Genomic DNA, 12,989 nt, shown 5'->3' on the forward strand with positions numbered 1-12,989 from the left:
AAAAAAAAAAAAGCATAAAGTCTAGAACAATAAATACAAAATACAGCAGATATCATGGGAGATTTGGAAAAACATTTTAGTCTTTTTTTCTTGTGCAAAACTCTAATTTAGAGGTCTCGAAAATGAAAATGTTTTTTAAACTCTAAAACAGTCGTGGTGTAAGTGTGTACATTTTGCTTGCGAAAATACCCTAACATTACGCTAAAAAGGGTAATAATACATTTAAAACCCTTAAAAAAGGCACGGTAACAACAAAAACCTGTAACAACATTACAAACAAAAACGGTTGGTCAAGACGATCTCTGGGTTGGTCGTGTCTTGATTGGCAGGGCACTACCATCAATGCAGCTTATTGGTTACTGACAATTCAAATGCACGTCACTGTCTCCGCCTCCTGTTGATCTATTTCCCGTGTGGAAGACCCCGTGAAATGCCCCTGAAACTCCCGAAGGCGATTGTTGTCTTTCATTCATTCGCAGCTTGCAGACCGCGCTGGTTTACACGCTTTGGACTTCTTCCCAACCGCTCATTTTAAAAAGGTAGGTTTTAAATATCTCTTATTCATTCTAAGTTATATTTAGTATTATTAAATCTCTGCAAAGCAGAAATAAGAAAACAAAAACGGGAACAAGGTGCTTTGTTTTAAAAGGCGGCGTTTTAAAAGGATTAACAAACACTAAACCGATTGGCGGGCTCGTGTGGCGCGTTTTTCGTCGGATTTTATTACTTACGAGAATCTGCACAATTTACTCAGTCCACACTCTTCTCAAATGAACTCTTTTTATACAGAAAACCTTGCAATTCTTTAAAGGTACCGTTTTGGGGGGGTTTGAAACAAAGGGCCAAAATCGCTTGTTTTAAATCGTTCAAACGATGTTTTCACAAAGCTTTGGTGTCTTAATTCGTCTCTGTTTCCTATTTATAATATCATTAAGTCGATTAAATCTCTTTGCAGTGTAAACAACAGATTCTTGTTTTCACGCGCTCGGGGATTTAAAAGGGCGCGAATCTCGCGCTGTGTGTTCGTGTTCCGGTTTGCACTGGAACTGCGAGGTATCCGTAGAAACCGCCGTTCTCCTTTTTAGCTTTCTGTTTTAAAGCTCCGCGGTAGCACAGCGAACATCGACGAATTTTACTTCTGCCGTTTTAAGGTATTAAAATCCGACCGTTTAAACGGACACTTCGTGATTTAAGCATCTTTGCTTATAACCGACATTGTGTTAGGATTTACTTCGCTCGAGCTCAGGCCTAGCGTGTGTTGTAAACAAACGAGAAGCCGGTCGTTCCGTACGGTTTCATTACACGCACTGTAAAGTTCATTTTACTACACTTTTTAGTGTCTACTAAATGTTCGCGTACTGTATATAAAGTTTCTGTTGTATCACTAGTTATCGTGTTTGTTAATCGATTGTGCTAATCCACCGACTCTTTCCATGCAGTTTTCCAGTAAGACAAAATGAGTGATTCCGGCAAGGACACAGTGGCTCCTAAAGAGAAAGACGGAGCAGAGAAAAGAGGACGTGGAAGACCACGAAAACACCCACAGGTATTGCAGTGCAATCAGGGGGCGTTTTGATTTTGAATGGGATGATAGATTTCATATTGGTGACATGGAAACACTGTCCTTGGTTTGTATTTTAGGTTGAAATTATGCTCGAATGGGGATGCTGTTTTTTTTTTTGCTAACTACTGATGAGAACCTGAACCCTTTAAAAAAAAAAAAAAAAAAAAAAAGTGATATTTAATCTTGTACCAATCAGATGCTAAATGTTTCAGCACTTAACTGATAGGCCATATTAGGGTCTTTGTTTTGGTGCATCTACAACTCGATTGCGCACACACTTAACATGTGCAGTGGTCATCTGTAGTGGCAGGATGACCAAGGCCTGTAACATGATCTCTTTAAACCAGCAGTAACCCACTTACTGTTTCATCTGCTCACTGATTGGCTGTTGGGAAATGCCAGCATCTGATTGGTTCATACATCTGTCACTCATAGGGCCTCAAAAGTGCATTGGGTTTAAAGTTTCTGTTACTCACCCTTGTAATCAGAGCCTTTGAATAGTAATCCATGACCACCATCATACAAGATGATTACTCATTATGCACCACTCTCTTAATTTTTGGTAAAAAAAAAAATACTCTAAAGAAACTAAGTGACCAAAATGACTTGCCCATTACCCCTGTTGTAACAATACCCTGTTCATGCTGATTTTAGCCATGTGGACAACTCCCATATGTCACATGCTCAGTTTAATTGCCGTTTATCTGAATATATATATATACATCTCGATATATTATGCAGAAAGCAATAACTCTTGCAGATTCTCAATTTGTGGTTTTGTAGGTGATTAATTTCTGAAATCATTGTGGGTGGGGTGGTGATATGCAACCTTTCAGTAGATTCATTTTGGTAATTCTAACAGTATAATTACTTTGTAAATGAACATTTGCACTAAAGACAGCACAGCTAACATATGCAAATGCAGGCCTGGTTTGGTACATTTTGTAGTTAAAATTGGCAAATGACTAAGGAATACCTGTTAATAATCATCGTTCTTTTCATATACACTTCTCTCTGACACAAATGACGTAAATGCTCATCCACATATTGACGTAAACTTGGTTTCCTCTCCCTGAAGAGACCAAAGCTTTTATATGCATTACTTGCAGCTGGCTCACACATCCAGATGCATACACTGCAGATTTAACTGGTATATTTCTGATAGTTAGGCAATGGTGGTCTAAAGTGTATTCGATTCCCTTTTGGCAACCAATGACTGCATGCCACCTGTTGGTCTTAAAGTAGCAACCAGTTGTGTTAACTATGGACAGCACATGCTTTATAAGTTATCCACCAGTATATGGTGACCCACACTTAACTTGTTTGTGTACATGTGTTTAAAAAAAAAAAAAAACACTAGTTATTTACCCCATTTCAATGTTCTTGCAGCAGGAGCCAAGTGGATCACCTACACCGAAGAGACCTAGAGGAAGACCAAAGGGCAGCAAAAACAAGCCCAGCTCCATGACATCTAGGGGCAAAGTGAGTAGACGTTTCAGTGGCTTGCGTGCACAAAGACAAGTTACCAAACTTGCCCCCTACTTAAAAAAAAAAAAAAGATAATTAATAATATACTATAGTGGAAAGTTGTTTGGATAATGTTCTTCACATTAAAAAAAAAATCTAAGAACTGTTCACTGCAATGTTTCTATGGGGAACCAAAAATGGTTCTTCTATGGAATCTCTGCAAAAACTCTTTTGGAACATTTTATTAACTTTTTTTTTTTTTATTATTTTTTTATTATTATTAATGTAAACATTCTTGTTAATTTCTTGATGTCTTATTGTTGGCATGTCTTTTTTTTTTTTTTTTTGGTTGTGTGATCAGAACAGTCTTGTTTTCGAGTCTGCAGACAAAACCAGTTGCTTAATTCCGGTTGAATCTCCTGACTTCCTGCTAGCTTCCTGTGGCGTAGCCAGTGCTGTGCATTGCAGGTGCACAATCAGCAGAGCAGTCTCTGAGATAACCCCACCCCCCGCTTCCACTCTTCTTCCCCGCCATCTATTGTCATGACAACAGCTGTCCCACCAACCCCTCCCCCCATAAGCACACTGCCTTGTCCTTTTGTGTGTGCGTGTGCATGTTGCTGTTTCTCTCACCCGCTTGTACCAGCTGTCTCTCAGCTCCGGACCAGGTGGCTGACGAACTGAAGTGCACTGCGTGCTGTTCATGTCCATTTCCAATATAATAGCCAATGAACCCACTGCCCCTGGGCCACCTGCCAACACAAGCCCAACGCTGCCCTCTACTGCTCATCTGCACATGTAGCACCATGCTTATTCTCTCATTCTCTTTCAGAAAGCAGCAACGGCTTCGGCACCTGCAGGGACAAAACGCCGTGGACGACCCAAGAAAGCTGTAAGTTCTCATTTGTGTTCTCTTTCGTGCCTTTAAGGGTTTGTTCTGTGTGGCATTCTAGCAAAAACCACAAGGCTAAACGAGTGTTTGTGTGGTAAGTTGCCATGGGCAACAATGAAAATATTTGGCTGCTTCTCACGAGAGATTTCTTGCAGTTCTTTCGCTCTCAATTTCTCCTGTAGGTCTTGTTTATAAGAACAGATCAAATATCTTGAAAGCTTTTATTTTGCTCTTAAGTCAGTTTGGCATGTAATCCAGCAGAACCCAGTGCCGCCCTCCATTTCCTCGACAGCTCACTGTGTAGTCATCACCCCTGTGTCTTTGTACTACATTCCTGTCACATGAGGCACAGTTCTGGCATTGCAGTTTGATTTTCCTCATTCAAACATGTCTGCAGGAATCCAGCAAGTTGAGTCACAGAAACCCCAGGCTTTGAGTCACACTACTAGTTATTGCAGCCCTGCTTTGAAAGCCAGGACACTTCCTTCACTTAATCATTCCAACTTCAAACATGGAAGCTCTGTTTTGATTTTTAATAGCATATATGCAACATGTTTAAAACCCTTTGTTATGGTCGAGTTTAATGTTTTAATGGAGAAGTCTTGTCCTACTGGAGTCTTTGAGCATTTGCGCAAAGTGTTAAGTTGGCAGCAGTCCTATTTTGTGACCCATAATTACACAGAAGACTGTATTAAATTAATGAACGCAGCGGAAGTTATGAGTCACTGGGCCTGTCCAAATACCACACTTGCGTTCTTTGCACTTGACCAGTTTTCTACTTGCATGTGAGTTCCGTGATTCAGCCTTGAATACTGCTCCAAAGTGGTATTCGAGATGGTGTTAAGGGCACTGAACTTTGGTGTTTTTAAGACCACCTCCTGCCGCATCAAGTGGGTATTCGGACAGGCCCATCGAGATATGACTGAGATTCATTCACTCTTTTGTATTTAAAATGATAGACTGTAGTTGTGTGAATTTGTGACCATTGCATTCTTATATTTTGCATGCTTTAATGCAAATATGTAAATGATTCTCATTTGTTGTCTTCAATACAGGAGAAGGAGGAGCAGCCATCCAAGTCCTCTGAGGAGGAAGAAGAGGAGGAGGAAGAGGAACAGTAACTAGCAACTCGTGCTACCTCACAATCCAACGTTATTTCTTCCTGTTGACCAGAGCTGGACTGACCCCTCCCCCCTCCCCCCTTACACTAGTGCCACCCTAGCCCTCCAATTCACCTTACGCTCTAGCGCCCCCTAGTGTCAGGGAGGCTTGCACACTTCATGCGCCTTCTCTGTGTAACACCACTGGAAAAAGACTCAAATACTGTATGTCCATTCATGGATGCATGCACATGTGTATGCCTGTCTGTATATGTCTCGCACTCAATGGGTAATTGGTCGAAAGCGTCTGTCGTTATACTGGACAAAGATATGCTCTGATGGCGGCTTGACACAAAGCGATTTGCAAAATACTGAAGTTTTCTCTCTTCGCAAACAACAGTTTCAGGCCTTGAGAATTCAAGTTTATTTTTACAAGTATAAGATATGGTAGGTTGTGTGAAATTCATGTCATTGTGTACTGGACAAAGGTGAATTGACCTACTCGTTTGTTTTTACTTGGGTTGTGTGTGCGTGTGTGGTAACTCAATGTCTCCAGTTAAACTTTTTAGCTACTCCGTGATTCAAGCTAGAAATAAAATTTGAGCGTATTTTTGAGTGAGTATAATTTAGAGGACTTTTAACTTGTAATCAACATATCATTGAATGCTTTGTTGTGAAGCTTTTTTTTTTTTTTTTTTTTATTTTTTTTTTTTTATAAAAACACCCTCTGCCATCTCGCCACCATCATGATTACACTTTCTGCGATTTAAATTTACCGCCACACAAAGGCTGCGTAGTCAGCCCATTTCTGCCCGTTTTCGGTGTAATTCCGCTTACTGGATATGCTAAGGAACCATTTGCTTGATGATTGGTTTTAATTTTGGAAGTGACTCAGCCTTTTTTTCTTTTTTTTTTTTTTCTTTAACCACCAACATAAGTATGGCAGCCTGATCCTTGTTCCACAAATGCACTGCAATTGATTTGATGCCATCAGCCCAAATCTGTTAATATTGCATGCAAAAGTTAATAATTTATTTTTTTTTTTTTTATAAATGCTAGATCATTCCATTTTGCTTCCCAGCCATGTCACTTCTGTCCTATAATAGTCCACTCAGACAACGTTTGCTTGGTGTGGTTTTTTTTTTTTTTTTTTTTTGACGTGTTAAATTCCATGTCAGGGAACGCTGATCGGTCCAGTGACTGGGTCTCCTCTCAGAACTTAATGCTGCTACAAACATGGTTAATTAAACCCGGAATACTGCAACCAGGTCAGTTCTACTCTGGACTTGACCGTCACGTTCATACCTCACTTTACAACAGCCTATGACGGATTACTCTTCTCTTTCCTGACGACGTTCAGCTGGTCTCAGTGCAGCCTTTGGCGAGAGTGTTTCTTTCCAAGTGCAGTGTCTGATCCATTTCTAACTGTCTCCAGTGTGGGATTTTTGTTGCTTTATTTTTTTTAAACTGGTTTTGCTTACAGCAGTGTGCATCAATGAACAGAAACTTTCATGTATAAACATCTGGACACACCACAGGAATTACTGCATTGAGTCACAGAGATGCAAAACAAGTTCAGACTGTGGTAGAGATATAGGTTTGTGTGTTTTTAGTTTATTTTTCTATACGTATGTTTGGTGCACTGAATTGACTTTTTGATTTGTATCATGGACAAAATGATTTAGTGTGGCACCTAAAGGTTAGGGCTTTTTCTTTTCTTTTCTCTTTGTAATAAACTACATCCTGCTAGTTGCTTAGCTCTGAGCCCCCATTTATTAGATCATGATGGTACTATGGCTGTTTGACAAAGTGGTTTTTAACATGCCCCCTCAATACTGATGTCTTGTTTTTATGTGCCCGTGCACACAACTGGTTTGGGATCAGTCTTTTCAATGTATACACTCTGCATTTTCTATTGTGGACTGCAGGAATTTATATTCAAAATGGTAATAAAGTTAAGAATTCGTACATATCTTGGTGTGGCTGTATTTCAAGTTATTGCTTGGAACAAATGCATCTCTATTGTAAGAATTCAGTGTGACTAGACATGAATGTTTCCATCTCAATACTTTTCTCCTAATTAGCCATAATTACAATCTTTACTTTTTTAAGGTTTCCATTTTTCCCTGCCAGAGTCAAATCATCTTGGTTCAAAATCTCCAAAGCTTATAACATGTTATTTAATTAACGTGTGTGTATATTATTATATAATTTTCCATTGTGGAATATAATTTAGAATTTGTAAGGTGTTTTTAAAAATCTCCCTCTGAAAACAATACTGTTGTGGGTATTTCAGATTTCAGGCTTGCTTGTATCAACTCAGTGTAATACCTCATGTAGGCTTTTTTTTTTTTTGTAACAGTGTTCATAATTATTTCTGAATGTAATAAAATCTTGGGCTCGATGTAATCTTTACCTTAGACATTTAGAAATGTATTACATTATAAACTGCTGTCATAAAGTGGTCATATTGTCTTAAGTATTATTTCCTTACAGTACATTTTTAAAAATCTAAATACAGTCTCAAACTACCTGTGAAATGCAACAGACTTATTCATGCTATTTCATTAAAGCTAAAAAAAATTCCAAGGCATTGGATACTATACATGGACGACGCGACACCGCTTCCTTCAATTGTATTGAACTGAACTGAAGCCAAAATGGGCCGACAAATGGGCGCTGACACGTTACGCATTACGTCAAATAAAAGTTTGGAGCCTGGGCATGCGCAGAAGGAATCGTCAGTGGAGCCTTGAGGCGGAGTCACAGTATCAAACTTCCGCCCAGACGACTGCGTCATCATTCATGTGTTTTAAATAGACTATAAAAATTATACAAAATTTAAAATTCACCAATGTCGTGTGACTTGTCTCCACTATCTGCCTTTGAAGCACATTCTATCAGTTGCAATTCTGGTGCCTCCATCCGTACAACTCGACCTCGACACATTCACATCACATGTTAACACAGCGGTAGAGTTACTCACGGGACACTGCACTTATTAATATTAATATTTAGTGTGCTTGTGCTTATATAAAATGATTTTTTTTAACAATAAAAAAAAAATTATTGTGGTACAAGACACTGTGGCATGGCAATCAGATGAAAGGGGGCCCTTGGTGTTGCTATAGCCCCAGGGCCCAATGTGTTCTTAATCCGGGCCTGATCACACGTTAACACAGCGGTAGAGTTACTCACGGGACACTGCACTTATTCGCAATCACAAAAGTTCTTTATTTGCATGTGCTTTAAAGCCCTGCCAGTTAAACATGTCATTCGTGTGCTGTTCTGAGATGCGCTTTTTCTGACCCCATACACCCAAAGCGTGCACACAAGCCAGTCAAACAGCACCTGACTACTGGACTTCATCTTTCACGTCTGATAGAGCTATAATGCTGTCAAATACACAAAAGGTTTACATAAACACAGTTGGTTATGTCTGAAGTGAGTTGAGAAAATCGGACGCGTGCAGGTCTTAAAGTGACAGCATCCTAATACTTAGCATGCGGACCCTTGTCCTTAAAGGGATAGTTCACCCCAAAAATTAAAATCCTGTCGTCACATACTCACTTTCAAGTTGTTTTAAACCTGAATGAGTTTCTTTCTTCTGCTGAACACAAAAGAAAATATTTTGAAGAATTTGGGTAACCAAACAGTTGCTGGTCCCCATTCATTTCCATAGTAGGAAAAAAATATATATAATGTGGAAATCACTGGGGACCATCAACTGTTTGGTTACCCACATTCTTCAAAATAGTTTATTTTGTGTTAATCAGAAGAAAGAATTATTGTGTCAGCAATATATGCAATACAATTTTAAAATATGTTAAATATTTTATTTGTTAAATATTTTTAAAATATTTTAAATGGCATGGAATATTTAGTGTGCTTATATAAAATGATTTGATAAAATGAAATTTGTAAAAAATATAAAAATAATAACAATAAAAAAAAAAAAAAAATTCTTGTGGTACAAGATACTGTGGCATGGCAATCATATGAAAGGGGGCCCTTAGTGTTGCTATAGCCCCAGGGCCCAACGTGTTCTTAATCCGGGCCTGTGATTACCTAATCATTAAAAGATCGCGATCTGGATTCAAACACACACGCGATCTTACTCAGTGCTCGAAGTGGGCCGCACCGGCACTTCTAGCTATATTTTAATCTGTAGCGTACCCTCGTTTTTCTTGCGTACCGGCACTTCTCAGATGTTGAAGGTACTCTAAACCTCACACCGAAACTTAGAATCAGGCTTTTTAACTGTATACATCGCGCAGTCGGAGCTTTTGAGTGGCGCGCGCTCCAAAAGTCTGCTAAGATTTGCGCGAGCCGTTCCTATGATAACATGTGCAAACCTTTTGAATTCTGTTGAGAATGTAATAAAACGCTATGGAGAAAGTCAAACATGATCTAAAAACTGATGAAAAGAGGGGGAAATATGATGATGATCCTGCAAGCTTTTTAAACTTCTCATGACCACCTTTACTAGAATTTATCACGTTCTATTCTATTTACTGTGCTACAATGTGCTACATTTAACTAACTTGTTGAAGAATTTATAATCTGTTAAGGGAATAGATTTTTTAAAAGACAGAAAAAAGTTAACATTGTCCTAAACATGCAATCAATAGTCTACCTGTATTATATCCTTTTTGTAACAAATGCTATGGTTAAACAATTGCAAGAACTACTTTTTCATAAGGCCAAGTAATTTATAATCAAGAGCTTAAAAGTATGGACCTTTTTGAATTATTGACTAAACATTGGTGTTCCTCATGTGTAAAATGTGTTCTGCTATGACATATGTGCCCATTAGGAAAAACAAAACCTGGCTGTATTCCAAGAAATGACAAGAAATTAACATGTTCAGTATCAGAACATTTTAAGTAAAGATAGTTTGGCTTCACTTTTTAAACAATTGATTGTTAACTATAAGCTGTTGATTTATTTCAGCTTCCTTTTCCATTAAAACTGGATTCCCCTTTAAATGTGTTTAATAATTGTTGATTTTCAAAGTATACTAAACTGAGCATCCAAAACATTCAGTTTTCTTTAACCTGAGGACAAATCTATTTAAAACGTTTGTAACCTGTTCAATTCAGTATGCACAACAAATGCAAATTCCTATAGACAATGTATATTTCATTTGGCTAAAATCAAACAGATAACTTTCTCCAAGCAGAGATTCTGCTGTTTGTGCCACACACAATTCATAAATGTTGCTCATTGACCTTTCATGTGCCTGCTTGATAATTAAAAAAAAAAAAAAAAAATGTTTGGAGGAAACATGAAATAGACCTGTTTAATGTTATTAAAGATAATATAATATTTTATACTTAAATACGTCTGAAAAGTCATTGAAAGTAAAACTTACACACTGAAAAAATAAAAACCTTGGATCAACTTAAAAAAATTGAAGTAATCAATCACACAAAATATTTGACATTGACTCAAAGTAAATCATTTCATTTAGTTTAATCTGAAAAGTTTAAATCCATGCAACCACTTTTTAAAGGTTGATCAAACTAATTATTTTAAGTTAGAAAAAAACTAAACTAATATGTATAGGTTAAAGTAAATTAATTATTTTAGGTTAGAACAAATTAATATTTATATGTCAGAGTAAATTAATTATTTTAGGTTGTCTCAAAAAAAAAAAATGCCTTTAAAACATTTTGATCAATGACTATCATAACACTTTCCTTTAGAACACATTATATTTATTGTTCAATAAACTGACATTTGTAACAGATGTTCAATGTATGAATATTAACAATCTGCTTCACACAAAAATACAAATTTGTTACAAAATAATCAAATCATCACTTGATGACATCACATTAGTAGTAATATTAAATTAGGAAGGTTTGTCCTGACAGAACACATTTCACCATAAAACATCAATTAAAATACAATGAAATGTTAAGACGGTATTGTATACCTGTTTATGTACAAATGTATATGATGATGAACAGTATCTTTCAGCTAAACACCAGAGACAAATCCTGGAACTGCTCCTCAGACAGTAAACAGTGGAACTCCTAAGACACTGATACAGAGCTGTAAGCTCTACATTTAAATACAACTAATTTATATGCAATATAGCAAGTTTCTGGCCCTCTCCATTGGTCTAAAAATCTAAACTCTTTCATACAAATCACTGAAAACACTGCAATCAGTCTCTCCAGTTGTCCATAACACTTGGCCTACTTTGGCCTTTGAGGCTGGTAGCCATCGAACTTGGGCAGCCACATTTGTAAATGCTGCTGTGAAAATGTAGCCTTGTAAGTGCAACCTCTTACAAAAAGGATCCAAAGTCTTGGCTATAAAACACCATAAAATTTAACCACAAATGGAAAATTAAAATCAAGCAAGTCTGTGCAATTCAGTTCTGCATACTTTGTGCTGTACGGCTGGGTGGTCAGTCTAGTGACTTCTGGGGTCATCTTTTTTCCATCAAGCTCCATCAGGACCTTTTGCACAAATTCAAAGGTGAACTGCAGCCTTTTCGGATATTTTAGGTTAAATGTGTATATGAGCCCAAAGACCATGGCAAAAGCGGTTTCAACAGAGGGCAACTGGTTCAGGACCTCTGTTCCATCGATGGCAATTTTAATGTCTTTTGGTGGATGGAGAGGATCCTCTTTCCCAGTGATAAAGATCGCCATGGTCTCTGCTCCAGTTCTTCAACCTGTTTTTCCTGCATAAAAAAGAAAGAGACAATAAGTACGTTATAGTTTCAGAAATCTCCCGATTTCATGTTAGATCATAATGTGCCAAGCTCTTATACACTCTAAACTGAACTTGAATAGGCACGTGAGAGCCGTGAGAGCGAAGTGAGGCCGGTGAGTAATTGGAAGATCAGTGTTAGCAGCATGTCACACCGGTCTCGGATCTCTCAAGGAGGAGTGACGGGAGAATAAAAGAAGGAGTGATGACAATGAAGGACGAGAGAGGACCAGGCACACCCCTCATCCCTTGTTTATAAAGTGGAAGTAGACAACTTAGCTAGCTAGCTAATCTGTCTGCTTAGCAACTCCTTGAACAGATTATAGTAAATTTTAACAAGGCTTATTGTAGAAACGCTACCGCAAGAAAAACGTACAACTAGCTAGATTATCAAATGACATTGGATCATTGATGTTAGTTTGACGTTATATTAGCGTGCTGCAATCATGTCCGATGGCAGACAAAAATAATTGCAAAATAAAAAGCAATCCAACAGCACATTATACAATGTAAACAAGGACACGTTTTCTTGTGGCGGCCTTTATAAAATGAGCAGTGGTGAAAGTCTAGTCATGCTATGAATGGAAGTGAAAGTGACTGAAGACTGTGCTCGTCTCCATTTTTGGTTAATTTCTGTTGCAGAAAGAGCGCCACATATAGGCCTGGAATATGAAGTAGCGTGTGCATATAGGTGTTAAGTAATTTGCAAATGGATTCGTTTGGAAGCACTTTTTTTTTTGACACTGTTCCAGGGAAGACAGGGGGGAAAAAAAAGATTGTTTTGGTACGTCTGGACATGGTCTAAGTGTTTACAGTTCAAAATTCAGTCATAATTCAGCATCAAAGATTTCTTATAAATAGTGTTAAAATCTCTTCTTGTGAGCTGAGTTTCTCGTCACACCCCTATTTATTAAATATGGCTAAGAAAACCTAGACTATGACCATGTTAGTCTGTAGGTGTTAACTGTGTGAACAAACTTGGGTAAAGTTGGTTTTATATTCACACATTCGGACTTTCCAACAAATGTGCAATAAATTAATTTTTGCGAATTTTAAGCAGCGACATGATATTGACAACCAACGATTGTCAACTTACAACATTTTTCACAGTCGATCAAAATAGGCAAGTATTGTTTTAATGGCATATTTACTTGTGAATGTCCAATGTAGTTTGATTAACAAGGCTATTGAATACGGATGTCCGAATGTGCGAATATAAAACCAACTTTACCCAAGT

At 37.8% G+C, this 12,989-nt stretch overlaps 1 protein-coding gene across 3 annotated transcripts; it reads left to right on the forward strand.

Annotated features, from left to right (window-relative positions):
* Positions 1-418: 418 nt before the first annotated feature.
* On the forward strand, positions 419-7,481 carry hmga1a (high mobility group AT-hook 1a). 3 transcript variants are annotated; one of them, XM_067371178.1, is made up of 5 exons: positions 419-539; positions 1,440-1,546; positions 2,954-3,046; positions 3,864-3,923; positions 4,979-7,481. In XM_067371178.1, the coding sequence occupies exons 2-5, from the start codon at positions 1,457-1,459 to the stop codon at positions 5,042-5,044; spliced, it is 309 nt and encodes a 102-aa protein (XP_067227279.1). In that variant the 5' UTR covers positions 419-539; positions 1,440-1,456; the 3' UTR covers positions 5,045-7,481. The 3 variants fall into 3 exon arrangements, with proteins under 3 accessions (XP_067227279.1, XP_067227280.1, XP_067227281.1); XM_067371179.1 differs by lacking the exon at positions 419-539 and adding an exon at positions 1,040-1,151; XM_067371180.1 differs by lacking the exon at positions 419-539 and adding an exon at positions 1,041-1,053.
* The last annotated feature ends 5,508 nt before the right edge of the window (positions 7,482-12,989 follow it).

The sequence above is a fragment of the Chanodichthys erythropterus genome, chromosome 20 (genome assembly GCF_024489055.1).
Source record: "Chanodichthys erythropterus isolate Z2021 chromosome 20, ASM2448905v1, whole genome shotgun sequence".
NCBI lineage: Eukaryota > Metazoa > Chordata > Actinopteri > Cypriniformes > Xenocyprididae > Chanodichthys > Chanodichthys erythropterus.

Bases quoted from the DNA above. Each gene is read 5' to 3' on its own strand.
- hmga1a (XM_067371178.1), top strand. From the start codon at position 1,457: ATGAGTGATTCCGGCAAGGACACAGTGGCTCCTAAAGAGAAAGACGGA. The intron at 3,047-3,863 runs GTGAGTAGACGT...ATTCTCTTTCAG, and splicing joins CCATGACATCTAGGGGCAAA to AAAGCAGCAACGGCTTCGGC. The intron at 3,924-4,978 runs GTAAGTTCTCAT...TCTTCAATACAG, and splicing joins GTGGACGACCCAAGAAAGCT to GAGAAGGAGGAGCAGCCATC.